The 18,526-nt window shown below is 45.7% G+C and overlaps 1 protein-coding gene across 1 annotated transcript in view; it reads right to left on the bottom strand.

The window, feature by feature from the left end:
• Positions 1–2,479: 2,479 nt before the first annotated feature.
• ZFAT (zinc finger and AT-hook domain containing) overlaps positions 2,480–18,526 on the bottom strand; it is a 182,627-nt gene continuing 166,580 nt past the window's right edge. Inside the window, exons 16-17 of the mRNA XM_040431869.1 lie at positions 13,750–13,874; positions 2,480–2,981 (exon numbers count right to left, since the gene is read on the bottom strand). Coding sequence (XP_040287803.1) covers positions 2,742–2,981; positions 13,750–13,874 — 365 coding nt within the window. The 3' untranslated portion in view covers positions 2,480–2,741. The remainder of the gene's footprint in view (positions 2,982–13,749; positions 13,875–18,526) is intronic.

Here is an 18,526-nt window from a genome sequence, read left to right as displayed (position 1 = left end):
GTAGAGGCTTTTGCTGCTAAAAACAAACAAAAAAAAACCTGTCTCTACAAAGATAATCAGTCACGTTCACTGACTGTAGATAACCGACATCCATCCTTCAGTTAAAAGCTATGGACGCACTCAGGGCAGTTTTTTTTTATGATTGCATTTTACTCCTTTGGTGTAAATGAGCAATTGCTCTTTATTAAACAAATTTCCAGCAGTTTTTAGGGTACAAGGGTTACATTTCAGTCTATTTGCAGACTTTCTGTTTACTCTGAGTCCTGTCAGATGATGGCTCATGTAGAGCTCTTATCTCTGATCTCCTGACCTCCTAAACACTCATTCTAGCTAAACGGTTACCAAACTGATAACATTATGGCTTAAATAAGTGTTTATGAGGTCAGGAGCTCAGAGATAAGGCCTCTCATAAGCCCTCATCTGACAGGACTTTACAGGAGTAAACAAAGCGACAGTCTGCAAATAGACTGAAACTTAACCTCCGTATCACAAAAACTGCTTAAAGGGAACCCGTCACCGGGATTTTGTGTATAGAGCTGAGGACATGGGTTGCTAGATCGCCGCTAGCACATCCGCAATATCCAGTCCCCATAGCTCTGTGTGCTTTTATTGTGTAAAAAAAAAGATTTTATAGATATGAAAAATAAACCTTAGATGAGTCCTGTCTCCTCCATGCTTGAGAGAGGAGTCCAGCGTTCTCGGACTCTGAGCCCAGCCACGCCCACTGTGAAGTAGCCCAGCACCGCATCCTCCGAATCTCCTCCTTGCTCCCCAACGTCACAAAGCTAGAGCACCGTAATCTCGCGATGCGCGAGATAGGGAACGAACTGCGCATGCGCTGAGTCTGATGAAAGCACAGGGAAGGAACACTATGCCGACACTGCGCATGCGCTAGCTCGCGCATCGCGAGATTACAGCGCTCTAGCTTTGTGACGTCATGGAGAAAGGAGATTCGGAGGACGCGGGGCGGTGCTGGGCTCCTTCACAGTGGGCGTGGCTGCGCTCCGGAAACGTTAGCAGCCTCATTTACATATATATAAAATCTTTTTTTTTTTTACACAATAAAAGCACAGAGAGCTATGGGGAATGGATATTGCGGATGTGCTAGCGGCCATCTAGTAACCCATGTCCTCAGCTCAATACCTAAAATCCAGGTGACAGGTTCCCAAATGATTTCTAGACCAAAATGAGAATGCAATAATTGAAAAAAAATATGCCTATAATAAAGGCAGTGCTACAATGGAATCGTAAGACATTGCAGACTATATCTGGATGTGACGTCAACACCCAAGTGTGCAATATCCATCCAGTTATGACAAAAAACTGCAGATCTCAGTGCCTGCACACTCATGATCATGTGTTCATAATGTGTCTTGATATAGGAGCTGACACTATGCTCATCACTTTGTCTTCAGTTACTTGAATTTTTTGTCTTTCTACAAAATCTGAGAAGCAAACTCACTGCAAACGTGGCTTCCCGCCTGTCACTCTCAAAAACATGATCGCTATATTTTTAGGTTTTGTGTGGAAAGTCACTCTAAAGGGGTTTTATATAGGGTCATAAAGGGCTAAAACTAAAAAAAAGAAGCATTACTCACCTCTACTGATCCCGTACCATTCCAATAATGCCTGGCTCTGCTGCTCTCTACTTCCTGGCCAATCTCAACACAGAGGAAATGCCAGCTGCAGCCAATCACAGGCCTTAGCAGTGACAAGCCTCAACTGGTGATTGGCTGAGTAAGCCTTTTGAGGTGTGGGAAGCAGCAGAAACTGCAGCAGTGGTGGAACTGCAGCGACAAAGGACTGGTGGAGTTGAGTAACGCTTCTTTAACTTTTTCCGGCATGTTTAAAAATTATTTTCCTCAAAACCCCCTTTTAAATGACAAAGGTCAAGGGAGACATTGGTGGTGATGTCACACAATCAATGCACGATTGGCGGGGGGTATGATCGTCGTGACATTTCAATCACCACACCACACAGGAGCAGCTTCATATCCTATACTTTTCCCAGGCATGGTCGGCCATTGACTTTGACTCAATTATGTGAGGAAACCCAAGTGGAGCAGACAGAAGCGACAGTGGTACCTATAGCCTTTAGTTTCTACCCATTGATGGGCAGCGTCACAGCAGTTGGATCCCTAGTGACTGGTCAGTGGTAGCATATATCCTAGTGCTATACCACCAGTATCTATCCTGAGTCTACCAGTTACCTATAAGGGTCTAAAGCAGGCATCCTCAAACTGCGGCCCTCCAGCTGTTGCAAAACTACAACTCCCAGCATGCCCGAACAGCCTACAGGTATCAGCCTACAGCAGGGCATTGTGGGAGTTGTAGTTTTACAACAGCTGGAGGGCCGCAGTTTGAGAATGCTTGGTCTAAAGCTTTGCATGACATGGAGCAATCTACGACCGCAGATATTTGCTGATGTAGCTGGAACAGAAATGTACAGAGGTTAGCGGATTGATTTCAGAAACTCAGCTCCAGGCAAAATCCACAGAGTTTATTCTATGTAAACATTCCCGAGAATCAATTCCAGCTAAAACAAATTTTGTACAGTTATTGCTCAAAATTATAATAAAATAAAAAAATTGTCTTTGGGGTCGTCATTAAGTAGATGCCGATGGCCAACTTGTGTGTAGGATAAATGGCCTCTACCTGATCTCTCCTACAGCATCTACATGTAAGGATGATGGTAGGTTTTAATTCTAGTGTAAATGTGAAGCGATGAACACGACCGCCTGTTATATCTCTTGTAGGATGTGCTCCATCGTACCATCGCTCACAGGCTGCATTGCTTCCTGCACGTAGACTATAAACTCGGAGGTCTCTTCTCCTTGTGTATAAACAGTGACCGTTTCGATCCCTTCAACATCATCTGAGGAAACCACCAGGTGGTGCTGTTCTCCCAACCCCACCGCGGCTTGCTGTAGAGCTTCCTGTATCATTACCGCGTGATTGGTGGAGCGCTCTTCTTCAGTCACCTGATAACAGAAGTATATAAATGACATCACAAAACACGAAATATACGCTGTATAGAAGGTGACAATCACAGACAAGGATAGCAACAACCAAAAACAGCCACACTCAATTTCTGAGACCAAAAGAAATAAGGAGAGTCAATGTAATGGCGTATTTAGATGCGATCGTTCCTGGGCAGCAGAGTGCAGTTTAGACAGGACTATTTGCTGCCCGGGAAAGATGATTGAGGTGTCCGCACCTCCGACCATTTCACCCAGTAGACGTGTAAAACCAGCTGTAGTCTAAGCCAGGAAGTGAACGGTCTATAAAACTGTTCTATAACCCCAGGTGTCCAAATTTCCGTCATCCCGAGTGTCAGTGTCATTATCCTGTACCCCAAGTGTCAGTGTCATTATCCTGTACCCCAAGTGTCAGTGTCATTATCCTGTACCCCAAGTGTCAGTGTCATTATCCTGTACCCCAAGTGTCAGTGTCATTATCCTGTACCCCAAGTGTCAGTGTCATTATCCTGTACCCCGAGTGTCAGTGTCATTATCCTGTACCCCGAGTGTCAGTGTCATTATCCTGTACCCCGAGTGTCAGTGTCATTATCTTGTACCCCAAGTGTCAGTGTCATTATCCTGTACCCCGAGTGTCAGCGTCATTATCCTGTATCCCAAGTGTCAGCGTCATTATCCTGTACCCCAAGTGTCAGTGTCATTATCCTGTACCCCGAGTGTCAGTGTCATTATCCTGTACCCCGAGTGTCAGTGTCATTATCCTGTACCCCAAGTGTCAGTGTGTCATTATCCTGTAACCCAAGTGTCAGTGTGTCATTATCCTGTACCCCAAGTGTCAGCGTCATTATCATGTACCCCAAGTGTCAGTGTCATTATCCTGTACCCCAAGTGTCAGTGTCACTATCCTGTACCCCAAGTGTCAGTGTGTCACTATCCTGTACCCCAAGTGTCAGTGTCATTATCCTGTACCCCAAGTGTCAGTGTCATTATCCTGTACCCCGAGTGTCAGTGTCATTATCCTGTACCCCGAGTGTCAGTGTCATTATCCTGTACCCCGAGTGTCAGTGTCATTATCCTGTACCCCAAGTGTCAGTGTGTCACTATCCTGTACCCCAAGTGTCAGTGTCATTATCCTGTACCCCAAGTGTCAGTGTCATTATCCTGTACCCCAAGTGTCAGTGTCATTATCCTGTACCCCAAGTGTCAGTGTCATTATCCTGTACCCCAAGTGTCAGTGTCATTATCCTGTACCCCAAGTGTCAGTGTCATTATCCTGTACCCCGAGTGTCAGTGTCATTACCCTGTACCCCAAGTGTCAGTGTGTCACTATCCTGTACCCCAAGTGTCAGTGTGTCATTGTCCTGTACCCCAAGTGTCAGTGTCATTAACCTGTACCCCAAGTGTCAGTGTCATTGTCCTGTACCCCAAGTGTCAGTGTCATTATCCTGTACCCAGAGTGTCAGCGAGTCATTACCCTGTACCCCGAGTGTCAGTGTCAACCCCAAGTGTCAGTGTCATTATCCTGTACCCCAAGTGTCAGCGTGTCATTGTCCTGTACCCCGAGTGTCAGTGTCAACCCCAAGTGTCAGTGTGTCATTATCCTGTACCCCAAGTGTCAGTGTGTCACTATCCTGCACCCCAAGTGTCAGTGTGTCACTGTCCTGTACCCCAAGTGTCTGTGTGTTATTGTCCTGTACCCCAAGTGTCAGTGTCATTATCCTGTACTCCAAGTGTCTGTGTGTTATTGTCCTGTACCCCAAGTGTCAGTGTCATTATCCTGTACCCCAAGTGTCAGTGTCACTATCCTGTACCCCAAGTGTCAGCGTGTCACTATCCTGTACCCCAAGTGTCAGTGTCATTATCCTGTACCCCGAGAGTCAGCGTGTCATTATCCTGTACCCCAAGTGTCAGCGTGTCATTATCCTGTACCCCAAGTGTCAGTGTGTCACTGTCCTGTACCCCAAGTGTCAGCGTGTCATTACCCTGTACCCCAAGTGTCAGCGTGTCATTACCCTGTACCCCAAGTGTCAGCGTGTCATTATCCTGTACCCCAAGTGTCAGCGTGTCATTATCCTGTACCCCAAGTGTCAGTGTCATTATCCTGTACCCCAAGTGTCAGTGTCACTATCCTGTACCCCAAGTGTCAGTGTGTCACTGTCCTGTACCCCAAGTGTCAGTGTCATTATCCTGTACCCCAAGTGTCAGTGTGTCATTATCCTGTACCCCAAGTGTCAGTGTCACTATCCTGTACCCCAAGTGTCAGTGTGTCACTGTCCTGTACCCCAAGTGTCAGTGTGTCACTATCCTGTACCCCAAGTGTCAGTGTGTCACTATCCTGTACCCCAAGTGTTAGTGTCATTGTCCTGTACCCCAAGTGTCAGTGTCATTATCCTGTACCCCAAGTGTCAGCTTGTCATTATCCTGTACCCCAAGTGTCAGTGTCATTAACCTGTACCCCGAGTGTCAGTGTCATTGTCCTGTACCCCAAGTGTCAGTGTGTCACTATCCTGTACCCCAAGTGTCAGTGTCATTATCCTGTACCCCAAGTGTCAGTGTGTCACTATCCTGTACCCCAAGTGTCAGTGTGTCACTATCCTGTACCCCAAGTGTCAGTGTGTCACTATCGTGTACCTCAAGTGTCAGTGTCATTATCCTGTACCCCAAGTGTCAGTGTCATTATCCTGTACCCCAAGTGTCAGTGTCATTATCCTGTACCCCAAGTGTCAGTGTCATTATCCTGTACCCCGAGTGTCAGTGTCACTATCCTGTACCCCAAGTGTCAGTGTCATTATCCTGTACCCCAAGTGTCAGTGTCATTATCCTGTACCCCAAGTGTCAGTGTATCATTATCCTGTACCCCAAGTGTCGCTGTCATTATCCTGTACCCCAAGTGTCAGTGTCATTATCCTGTACCCCAAGTGTCAGTGTCATTATCCTGTACCCCGAGTGTCAGTGTCATTATCCTGTACCCCGAGTGTCAGTGTCATTATCCTGTACCCCAAGTGTCAGTGTGTCACTATCCTGTACCCCAAGTGTCAGTGTCATTATCCTGTACCCCAAGTGTCAGTGTCATTATCCTGTACCCCGAGTGTCAGTGTCACTATCCTGTACCCCAAGTGTCAGTGTCATTATCCTGTACCCCAAGTGTCAGTGTCATTATCCTGTACCCCAAGTGTCAGTGTATCATTATCCTGTACCCCAAGTGTCGCTGTCATTATCCTGTACCCCAAGTGTCAGTGTCATTATCCTGTACCCCAAGTGTCAGTGTCATTATCCTGTACCCCGAGTGTCAGTGTCATTATCCTGTACCCCGAGTGTCAGTGTCATTATCCTGTACCCCAAGTGTCAGTGTGTCACTATCCTGTACCCCAAGTGTCAGTGTCATTATCCTGTACCCCAAGCGTCAGTGTCATTGTCCTGTATCCCAAGTGTCAGTGTGTCATTAACCTGTACCCCAAGTGTCAGTGTCATTATCCTGTACCCCAAGTGGCAGCGTCATTACCCTGTACCCCAAGTGTCAGTGTGTCACTATCCTGTACCCCAAGCGTCAGTGTCATTATCCTGTACCCCAAGTGTCAGTGTCATTGTCCTGTACCCCCATGTCAGTGTGTCATTATCCTGTACGCCCCATGTATCAGCGTGCCATTGTCCTGTACCCCAAGTGTTAGTATCACAATCCTGTACCCCAAGTGTCAGTGTCATTATTTTGCACCCCAAGTGTCAGTGTGTCATTATCCTGTCCCCCAAGTGTCAGTGTCATTATCCTGTACCCCAAGTGTCAGTGTCATTATCCTGTACCCCAAGTGTCAGTGTCATTATCCTGTACCCCAAGTGTCAGTGTCATTATCCTGTACCCCAAATATCAGTGTCATTATCCTGTACCCCAAGTGTCAGTATCATTATCCTGTACCCCAAGTGTCAGTGTGTCATTATCCTGTACCCCAAGTGTCAGTGTGTCATTATCCTGTACCCCAAGTGTCAGTGTCATTAACCTGTACCCCAAGTCTTAGTGTCAACCCCAAGTGTCAGTGTGTCATTAACCTGTACCCCAAGTGTCAGTGTCACTATCCCTTACCCCAAGTGTCAGCATGTCATTATCCTGTACCGCAAGTGTCAGCGTCATTAACCTGTACCTAACATGTCAGCGTCATTAACCTGTACCTAACATGTCAGTGTCATTATCCTGTACCTAACATGTCAGCGTCATTATCCTGTACCCCACGTGTCAGTGTATCACATTCCTGCAACCAATGTATTATAATTTTTTACCCCAATTGTCGTTATCCTGTACCCCAGGTGTCAGTGTATTATTGCACTGTATCCCGAGTGTCAGTGTATTATTGCTCTGTATCCCGAGTGTCAGTGTATTATTGCTCTGTATCCCGAGTGTCAGTGTATTATTGCTCTGTATCCCGAGTGTCAGTGTATTATTGCTCTGTATCCCGAGTGTCAGTGTATTATTGCACTGTATCCCGAGTGTCAGTGTATTATTGCTCTGTATCCCGAGTGTCAGTGTATTATTGCTCTGTATCCCGAGTGTCAGTGTATTATTGCTCTGTATCCCGAGTGTCAGTGTATTATTGCTCTGTATCCCGAGTGTCAGTGTATTATTGCTCTGTATCCCGAGTGTCAGTGTATTATTGCTCTGTATCCCGAGTGTCAGTGTATTATTGCACTGTATCCTGAGTGTCAGTGTATTATTGCACTGTATCCCGAGTGTCAGTGTATTATTGCACTGTATCCTGAGTGTCAGTGTATTATTGCACTGTATCCCGAGTGTCAGTGTATTATTGCTCTGTATCCCGAGTGTCAGTGTATTATTGCACTGTATCCTGAGTGTCAGTGTATTATTGCACTGTATCCCGAGTGTCAGTGTATTATTGCTCTGTATCCCGAGTGTCAGTGTATTATTGCACTGTATCCCGAGTGTCAGTGTATTATTGCTCTGTATCCCGAGTGTCAGTGTATTATTGCACTGTATCCCGAGTGTCAGTGTATTATTGCACTGTATCCCGAGTGTCAGTGTATTATTGCACTGTATCCCGAGTGTCAGTGTATTATTGCACTGTATCCTGAGTGTCAGTGTATTATTGCACTGTATCCCGAGTGTCAGTGTATTATTGCTCTGTATCCCGAGTGTCAGTGTATTATTGCACTGTATCCCGAGTGTCAGTGTATTATTGCACTGTATCCCGAGTGTCAGTGTATTATTGCTCTGTATCCCGAGTGTCAGTGTATTATTGCACTGTATCCCGAGTGTCAGTGTATTATTGCACTGTATCCCGAGTGTCAGTGTATTATTGCTCTGTATCCCGAGTGTCAGTGTATTATTGCACTGTATCCCGAGTGTCAGTGTATTATTGCTCTGTATCCCGAGTGTCAGTGTATTATTGCACTGTATCCTGAGTGTCAGTGTATTATTGCACTGTATCCCGAGTGTCAGTGTATTATTGCACTGTATCCCGAGTGTCAGTGTATTATTGCTCTGTATCCCGAGTGTCAGTGTATTATTGCACTGTATCCCGAGTGTCAGTGTATTATTGCACTGTATCCCGAGTGTCAGTGTATTATTGCACTGTATCCCGAGTGTCAGTGTATTATTGCACTGTATCCCGAGTGTCAGTGTATTATTGCACTGTATCCCGAGTGTCAGTGTATTATTGCACTGTATCCCGAGTGTCAGTGTATTATTGCACTGTATCCCGAGTGTCAGTGTATTATTGCACTGTATCCCGAGTGTCAGTGTATTATTGCACTGTATCCCGAGTGTCAGTGTATTATTGCACTGTATCCCGAGTGTCAGTGTATTATTGCACTGTATCCCGAGTGTCAGTGTATTATTGCACTGTATCCTGAGTGTCAGTGTATTATTGCACTGTATCCCGAGTGTCAGTGTATTATTGCTCTGTATCCCGAGTGTCAGTGTATTATTGCACTGTATCCTGAGTGTCAGTGTATTATTGCACTGTATCCCGAGTGTCAGTGTATTATTGCACTGTATCCCGAGTGTCAGTGTATTATTGCACTGTATCCCGAGTGTCAGTGTGTCACTGCCCGGTCAGTAAGGAGACTATGATTCTGCTGGGCGCTCCACCACCTATTATTCAATCACAGCAGGGTTTTTTTTTTTCTCTTAGATTCGATCCCTTAATATTTTCACAAGGGACCGACTCCCATCCTCCTTACTTTTACTTTATGCGCACCGTCATAAAAATATAAATCATTAACAGTTTTTTGCTGCATTTTCCACGCTTCAAATGTCAGCTCTGCAACAACGATCCATACATCTTCTCTCCGAGTATGATGGATCGCAATTCTGTAGGAGGATTTGCATTTCAAAGTCGGTGTTTAGATCATCTCACTTCTGAACGGTCTCATTTACATTCTCACAGAACAGCCGCCGGCCGAGTCCCCTCCGCTGAATAATAGGGAGCGCCATCCCAGCCGTTAAATGAGCCTCGATGCCGGCTCCAATTCCCTTAGTTGGCATCTCTGCTCCGATTTTGATACCAGTCTGGCGTTTAAATGAAAATATGAAAGGGCATACCCCCTGGGTTACAGCAACACAAGGCAGACATTTTACTGGAGGTTCAATTGGTAGGGAAAGAACAAAACCCTAATAAACCTTCAGAAGTTCGTTTCCACTCGTGTATCCAGAGAACAGTCATAAATTAAACCCTTAAGGACTCATTTTGGTCTTTAAGACGTAGCTTCATGTCTGATCTTCACCCTCGTCTTTCCAGGACTCAATGGGGGAGTTTTTAAAAGACATTTTTACTCCGAGTTGTCGTCACTAAATATAACAGATGTCGCACAATGTGTGATAAATCTGGCAGATCCTTAAAGGGGGTTGTCCAGGATTTTGATATCAATATTAGATTGGTGGGGGTCTGACACTGGGGCATCCCCGACGATCAGCTGGCACCTTAGAGATTAGGTGCCAGAGCTAATTATTCATTATTTTATCGGGCTTATTAAAGATTAGAAAACATGGCCGCTTTCTTCTGCTCATGGGCTGTCAGGTATTGCCGCTGAGCTGCATTGGGAGGTGGCTGTAATACCAGATACATCCTGTGAACAGATGTGGCGCTGTTCTTGTGAAGAACGCCGCCATGTTTTCTAATCCTGTACAGCCCTCTCATTCTAAAATAGATTTTGTTACATTTTTAACTATCATAAATTAAAAAAAAAACAACGATTATATGAAGTGCATCGCTGATACGGACAACCGCAGATGTGGCAGGACTGATATGGTCACGTAGAAGAATGGAGTTGGTCATCTGGCACTGTAATTATTCCTAATGCTGCAAATAAACCTACCGACTGATGATGATCTGCAAGAAAGAACCATTAAAGGGGGTTGTCCTCAGGACAGTCGCCAATATCAGATCGGCGGTGGTCTGTCTCCCGGCACTCCCATGATCAGCTGCGTGTTTACCTGCGCGCCGTCGACATTGCAGGGGCGAGCAGTGTAATTACAGCTGTTCCGTTCTATTCGCTTGAGGTGTAATTACACTGCTCGCCCCTGCAGGTAAAACGAGGAAGAGAACGCAGCGATCGCAGCAGATGATCGGCGGGGTTCCGTGAGACAGACGACCGCCGATCTGAGGTTACATCATCAATATGGGACTACAGCTCTACTACTGCTAGATTCTTTTCTTATTGCATTATCACAGATGTAGCAGAGCTGAGCTTGTCATTTGCTGCAATATTAGCTTTTGAAGGAGGAGGGGGTCCACTGAACAGCAGGTGACCCACTTATCTTACTCAGGCCCCCCCGAGTATTTACACCAGCTCTGCTACATCTGTGCACCATGTCAGCCGCTTCAAAGGGAGAACCGTTGGACCGGGGTCCCTCTGTCAGACAGCGGCAGTGAGGCACGACGTCCACGCCTGGAATGAATATGGAGTCTGATGAGAAAGAGAATGTTCCTTCACTACGGACGGACGCTGCTTCCCTGATGGAATAGCGACATAGGGGAAGATCAGCAGCGCTGCGAGAGCCGAGCGCTTCCTTCGGGTACACCCACCACAGCGAGCCGCACAGCAGAGTATACAGTGGGAGGAAGACATATGCTACCACTGCCTCAAGGAGACGCCAAGGGTGTGTGAATATAGCTTTTAAGAGAAGCAGATCAAACATTTAGAGGAGACGGAAGAGGAAAAGCACTGAATACACTGACTAACCATGCACAACATAACGGTGATGTGCACGATGGGGGCATATTCTGTGTGGAGCTCTGGCCCTGTACTCAGCAATTACCGGATACTTTTCACGATTTTCACCTTTTTTTCCAGTTCATTTCTTTTTTTTATACAGTGCAGGAAAACAATGGTTTGTAATAGAAACCATCAACAAGCATGATACCACAAGCTGTCCGCTACCTGGAAAGCGTCAGATTGCAGTGTCTTTATCGTTATGAATTAGGGCATGTAATAATACAGTTGACATATGGGTACCTACAGTAATCCCTGCATGAAAGGGTGCTTAAGGGGACTGTACCATCAGAGAATAACCATTTAATGCAAGTTTTTTAAGTTTAACATATTTTTCAAGACTTTTTGGTGTTTTTTTTTCCATGTACCTATCGATATTTTTTTTTATCCTAAAATCCTGCAGTTTTCCCGCTGGCCACCAATCCTAACAATCCCGACACTTCAGTTCTGTAGCGATCACTTTCCAGCAGTCATCTCACTACCATCACAGGCAGGATTACCATGACAGATACCACCTTCATACAGATAAGGATGCACCATTCAAAACAGGTGATGTCACAGCTCACCTCCATGCACAGTAACCTCTGAACAGCTCACAGAGTATGCCCTCATGCACCTCCCATAGATGGCAAGGAGCCATCTTTAGACCACAGGTTCCTATGGTCTGAGTGCTGTATCTGTGAATAGGGTAACAGCAACTCAGGAAAGATGGCCGCCCACATAACTATGTATAGAAAATAGTATTAAAAAAATATCTACAATAGGAAAGCAAAAACAGATTAGAAGAAAATAAATCTTTATTACTATCTGCTTTTAATTAATAGAAATGATCTCTCTCATATCTATTTCGTATCTATCTAAAATAGAAAAAAACGCAGCACTTCCAGATGGTGAAAAACGTGTAATCCTTTATTCACCCATGCGACGTTTCGGTCCCTTGCTGGGGCCATTCTCAGCACTCCTTTCCAGTATCAAGGTGTGCGGCCCTGGACTTGTTTTCTTTGGTTATCTATCTATCTATCTATCTATTATCTATCTATCTATCTATCTCTCATCTATCTATCTATCTATCGATCTATCTCATATCTATCTATCTATCTATCTATTATCTATCTCATATCTATCTATCTATCTATCTATCTATTATCTATCTATTATCTATCTATCTATCTATCTCTCATCTATCTATCTATCTATCGATCTATCTCATATCTATCTATCTATCTATCTATTATCTATCTCATATCTATCTATCTATCTATCCGTCTCATATCCATCCATCCGTCCGTCCATCTCATATCCATCCATCTCATATCTATCTATCCATCCCCTATCTATCCATCCATCCCCTATCCATCCATCCCCTATCTATCTATTCACTATCCATCTATCTAATATCTATCTACCTATCTACCTACTTACCTTATATCTACCTATCTATTTATCGGGATACTTTGGACTATCCCTTGGTCCCATCTTTCTAGGTGCTCACATTCTAGAGAAAGCTGATGTTTTATAATATGCTGATGAGCCCCTAGGGCAGTGATGGCTAACCTCTGGCCCTCCAGCTGTGTTGAAACTACGACTCCCAGCATGCCCCATTCATTTCTATGGAGTTCTGAGAACAGCCAAGCAAGTGTACATCTTGGGAGTCATAGTTTTACCACAGCTGGAGCGCCAGAGGTTAGCCATCACAGCCCTAGGAGCAACGAGAGTGTGGCGTTGCACCTCATTTCTCCCAGAGGCTCCGCTCACCACCCTCCATGCCGCTCCCCCACTACTGACGGGGTCAGGCAGTGAAGATGTACTCACGCCTGGCCCAGAAGTCTCGCTGGAGCTCGCTCAGCGCGTGTGCTCTACAGGGATGGAGCTCCTCCATCGTCTTTCAGGTTTTTGCGGTCTCGCTGTCAGACAATGGAGGAGCTCTTTCCCTGTACAGCGCGTGTGCTTGACGAGCTCCAGCGAGACTTCAGGGTCAAGCGAGAGTACTGGCCCTGTCAGTCAGTGGTGGGGGCGTGGCATGAAGGGCAGTGAGTGGAGCCTCTGGGAGCAAGGAGGTGCAACAGCGCCACCCATGTTGCTCCTAAGGGCTCATTTACATATTATAAAACATCCATTTTCATAAGGGCTCATGAACACGACCGTATGCATTTTGCAGTCCGCAAAAAATACGGATGACGTCTGTGTGCATTCCGTATTTTGCGGAAACAGAACAGCTGGCCCCTAATAGAACAGTCCTATCCTTGTCCGTAATGCGGACAATAATAGGACATGTTCTATTCTTTTGCGGAACGGACATACGAAAACGGAATGCACACGGAGTAACTTCCGTTCTTTTTCCAGACCCATTGAAATAAATGGCTCTGCATAGGGTCCGCAAAAAAACCAGAACGGACACGGAAAGAAAATACGTTTGTGTGCACGAGCCCTAAGAATGTGGGCACTTAGGAACTGTGAAGCGCACGCGTCTCCGATGAGGTGGTTTCATTGTGAAGTATCTGATGGCAGAACCCCTTTAATTCACGTCGACCTAAGGTGTAAACAATGGTCTCACCTGTTCCACCACGGTCACAGTTCCGGGAGCCATGGCGACCACGGAGGCGACAGCGTCGTGGGATTCCGTCCCCAACTCGATGATCTGCTGGAGGATGTTGACGGCCGTGGGGTCGAGCTTCTCACCTTAAGAGAAAGTCAACCAGTACAAGTTATCTGAAGGCGCGGTAGTAACAGTTGGTGAGGTTCTCTGCGCCCTTTTACAACTTTCACGAAATTATGTTTGCCAAAGTAGACAAGCTGTAGATAAACGCCGCGCTACAGAACGTATTAACTATACATAATTAATGAGCAGGAAATTAAACAAGTCGAGTTTACTTTCTATTAGATGAAAGGATCTGAGGAGCTTTAGAATGTGTTTTTCTTCTATTTTTTTTTAGCGTTGTGTACGCTTCCTCTAAGGCCGCCATCTGTGTGACCATCTGCAGCTCTCCTGATAAACAAAGCAAAAGCTTCTGCAGAGTAATTTGCGGAGATGAAACTAAATAATGTTTAGAAATTAGGCTGCATCTTCTTCATACGTATTGTAGTGGATGACTGAAGACGGAAAGGCCCATTACCTAAACTAAGATGTAGCAGAGCTGAGGTGGCCACGGAGCAACACAAAGATCTAGATCTGCAGGTAAGCTTACTGCATTATCTGACACCAGAGACATCAGGGTGCACCCACAGCCAGCCCCAAAGTGCTAAATGACAAATTTAAGGGAATTTGATGGAGCCTGAACCCCTTGAATTTGATGGAGCCTGAACCCCTTGAATTTGATGGAGCCTGAACCCCTTGAATTTGATGGAGCCTGAACCCCTTGAATTTGATGGAGCCTGAACCCCTTGAATTTGATGGAGCCTGAACCCCTTGAATTTGATGGAGCCTGAACCCCTTGAACTCATTCACAAAATCTTGAATGTGCAAGTAACATGTGGCTTAAGGCAATTAGAATTCATGAAAACAGCTCTCTCTTCCCCTCTCCCAGCAGTAAATCCAAGCATAATCTCAGGAATTAATCAGCAACTGAATTACATCCAACCAATCAGACAAATGTATTTAAAGAGAAACTGGCAGCAGGATTAACACTATTAAATCAGACATACCGCCTGGTAGAGTTGATCCTGCTGATTCAAATGATTTGTGGTGCCATTCCCGAGAAATTTAATTTTTTATTAATTTGCGAATCAGGCCATTGAAGCACTAAGGAGCTGGCCTAAGGCCTCGGAACAACATATCGTCACTACCTCACTGCTCCGGTCATTTCCTCTTACCTAGCCTTGTATTCTTGTACCTTCACTGTTGTTCTGGGTCTCGGTGCATGCGCAGAGGATCAGCTGATATTTCACATGCGCAGGTGATGTAACTTTACAACTGGAAGTGGAGGCAGCTTTGGACAGAGGAGTCTGGCTGATCCTCTCAGAAGCTCTGCTCGACTCTTCTGGGTGTATGCCGACATCATTGGCGCATGTGAAGTAGTTATCTGCGATGCTTAGGAAGCAGCAGCAGCAGCAGATCTTCTGCGCATGCACAATACCCGGAACAAGGGCGCAGTCACAAGAATACAGGGTCAGGTAAGATGTCTGGCCCTATCAATCAAAAGGAGTGGCCGGAGCTGTGGAGTGTTGACGATATGCTGTTTCGAAGGCTCAGGCCAGCCCCCTGGTGCTCCAATGACCTCATTTACATATTAAACACGTAAATTTCTCAGGAATGATGCCACATAGAAGGTATTCTTTGGATCAGCAGGACCAACTATTGAATGGGGTTAATTCTGCTGGCAGGTGTTCTTTAACCTTTACCTTACTAGGTCTGAAGTTCTGGAAGTCCGTCACAGAGCCAGACAACACCTCCCAATTAAGGTAAATGGAGTCTGGAAATTGCGTGTTATAATGGGCAAACCCTTCGAGTAGAGACTCAGTGGCCACAAAATTTGCTGCAACGTCGTTTTACCGCAAACTGGGTCAGTTTTCAAGTCGAAAACCACGCCGTCTTGGTAAGACTGCATGTTGCACGGTTTTGGGCAGAGTCTTGGGCACGCAGTGCCTGCATCAAGTGTCCCTACCCTTCTTTTGCTCTTACAGAGTGCCTCTCCAATCTGGCTCACAGAGGTGAGTCACTAGCATGGGACCTCACTAAGGCTACTTTCACACTTGCGGCAGAGAGATCCGGCAAGCAGTTCCGTCGCCGGTACTGCCTGCCGGATCAGGCAAAATGTATGCTAACTGATGGCATTAGTAAGACTGATCAGGATCCTGATCAGTCTTAAAAATGCCTGATCAGTCGAAAAAATGCATTGAAATGCCGAAACCGTCTTTCCGGTGTCATCAGGCAAAAACGGATCCGGCATTTATTTTTTCACCTTTTTTTCAGTCTGCGCATGCGCATACCGGAAGGACGGATCCGGCACTAATACATTGCTATGGGAAAAATGCCTGATCTGGCATTCAGGCAAGTCTTCAGTTTTTTTAGCCGGAGATAAAACCGTAGCATGCTAAGGGCTCTTTCACACTTGCGTTATTGTCTTCCGGCATAGAGTTCCGTCGTCGGGACTCTATGCCGGAAGAATACTGATCAGGATTATCCTAATGCATTCTGAATGGAGAGTAATCCGTTCAGGATGCATCAGGATGTCTTCAGTTCCGGTACGGAACGTTTTTTGGCCGGAGAAAATACCGCAGCATGCTGCGCTTTTTGCTCCGGCCAAAAATCCTGAAGACTTGCCGCAAGGCCGGATCCGGGATCAATGCCCATTGAAAGGCATTGATCGGGATCCGGCCTTAAGCTAAACGTCGTTTCGGCGCATTGCCGGAGCCGACATTTAGCTTTTTCTGAATAGTTACCATGGCTGCCGGGACGCTAAAGTCCTGACAGCCATGGTAAGTGTAGTGGGGAGCGGGGGAGCAGCATACTTACCGTCCGTGCGGCTCCCCGGGCGCTCCAGAGTGACGTCAGGGCGCCCCAAGCGCATGGATCACGTGATCACATGGATCACGTCATCCATGCGCATGGGGCGCTCTGACGTCATTCTGGAGCGCCCGGGGAGCCGCACGGACTGTAAGTATACTGCTCCCCCGCTCCCCGCTCCTACTATGGCAACCAGGACTTTAATAGCGTCCTGGGTGCCATAGTAACACTGAAAGCATTTGGAAGACGGTTCCGTCTTCAAATGCTTTCAGTACACTTGCGTTGTTACGGATCCGGCAGGCACCTCCGGCAACGGAAGTGCATGCCGGATCCCAACAACGCAAGTGTGAAAGAGGCCTAAGGTTTTCTCTTTTGCCTGATCAGTCAAAACGACTGAACTGAAGACATCCTGAACGGATTCCTCTCCATTCAGAATGCATGGGGACATACCTGATCAGTTCTTTTCCGGTATAGAGCCCCTGTGACGGAACTCTATGCCGGAAAAGAAAAACGCAAGTGTGAAAGTACCCTAAGACATCACAATGCCCACAACGCAGCAAGGACAAGGGATTTCTAAGTCAATTTCTTTAAAGGGGTTCTCCAGGAATTAGGAAAAATAAATTACTGAAAATACTTAAATATTACTTTATTACAAATATATTCCCAAATATCTTTCATTAGTTATAATGGCTTGTTTTGTCTGGGGAGCAATCATTAGGAGAAATAAAATGGCCGCCGTCCTATGAGTACACACAAAACCTGTCCTAATCACACAGGAGGACAAGTTACTTCGCAAAACACTGAGATAATGAGCTGTCTCGTTCTCGTCTCTGCTCCGCTTGTCAGGGATTATGATTCTGAATACAGGTGATAAGATCTTCAGCTGAATCTGTGTAGGAGTGGAGTTCATGAGGAGACATGAAATACAGAGAGGACGGACAGGACAGACTGTAGTAATGGAGACTGCATACAAGAGCTACTACTCATTACCCCCACCCTCCTCTCTGTACTTCATGTCTCCTCATAACTTCTATTCCTACAGAGATTCAGCTGAAGATCTTATCTGTAGTCAGGAACATAATCCCTGACAAGCAGAGCAGAGAGGAGACTGAGGCAGCTCTTTAGCTCAGTGCTCTGAAGTAACTTGTCCTGCTGTGTTAGGACAGGTTTTGGGTGCACTAATAGGACGGCGGCCATTTTATTTCCCCTGATGATTGCTCCCCTGACAAAACGAGCCATTTTAACTAATGAAAGGTATTTGGTAATATATTTATAATAAAGTAATATTTAAGTATTTTCATTTTCTTAATTCCTGGAGAACCCTTTTAAGCTGACTGACTGTGAGGAGGAGGCTTTACAAAAGTGTAATGTTCTATCCTGGTGGAGGAATGTTACCCGTTTCCTGTAACACAGCTACTTCACCAACTTTTTATCATATTTACGGATTCTGTACATATTAGGAACCAATTAGACCCCTCCAGGACTAAATTTTACTTCTGTAGTCCCCTAGCAATAGGCATCAATTAAAACCCAACCAAAAAGTTAGGCGGCAGCAGAAAATTTCTGAGCATGTGGTCAAAACATAGGTTTATAGGGTGGCTTCAAGACCGTGGGGCTCATACAAGATGGCAGAATTGCTGTATTGTGGAAGACCTCCTGCATAAAAAAAAACTTACACTAAAGGGGTACTCTCATTTTAGAAAGGAAATTCCAGACCTCGTCCCACCTGAATGTGATGGGAACTGCAGCATTGGCATTCATGATGCTACCACCTCGCTAATACTGCAGCCACAACGAGCACATGATTCCTTCCTCTGTATGCCAACCGCACGCAGTGGATGCCCTATAAGTAGACTGACAAATCTAGCGCCATTGTTATTTGTTTGCT

The sequence above is a fragment of the Bufo bufo genome, chromosome 5 (genome assembly GCF_905171765.1).
Source record: "Bufo bufo chromosome 5, aBufBuf1.1, whole genome shotgun sequence".
NCBI classification, from domain to species: domain Eukaryota; kingdom Metazoa; phylum Chordata; class Amphibia; order Anura; family Bufonidae; genus Bufo; species Bufo bufo.
This window is presented reverse-complemented; position numbering and strand designations above follow the sequence as displayed.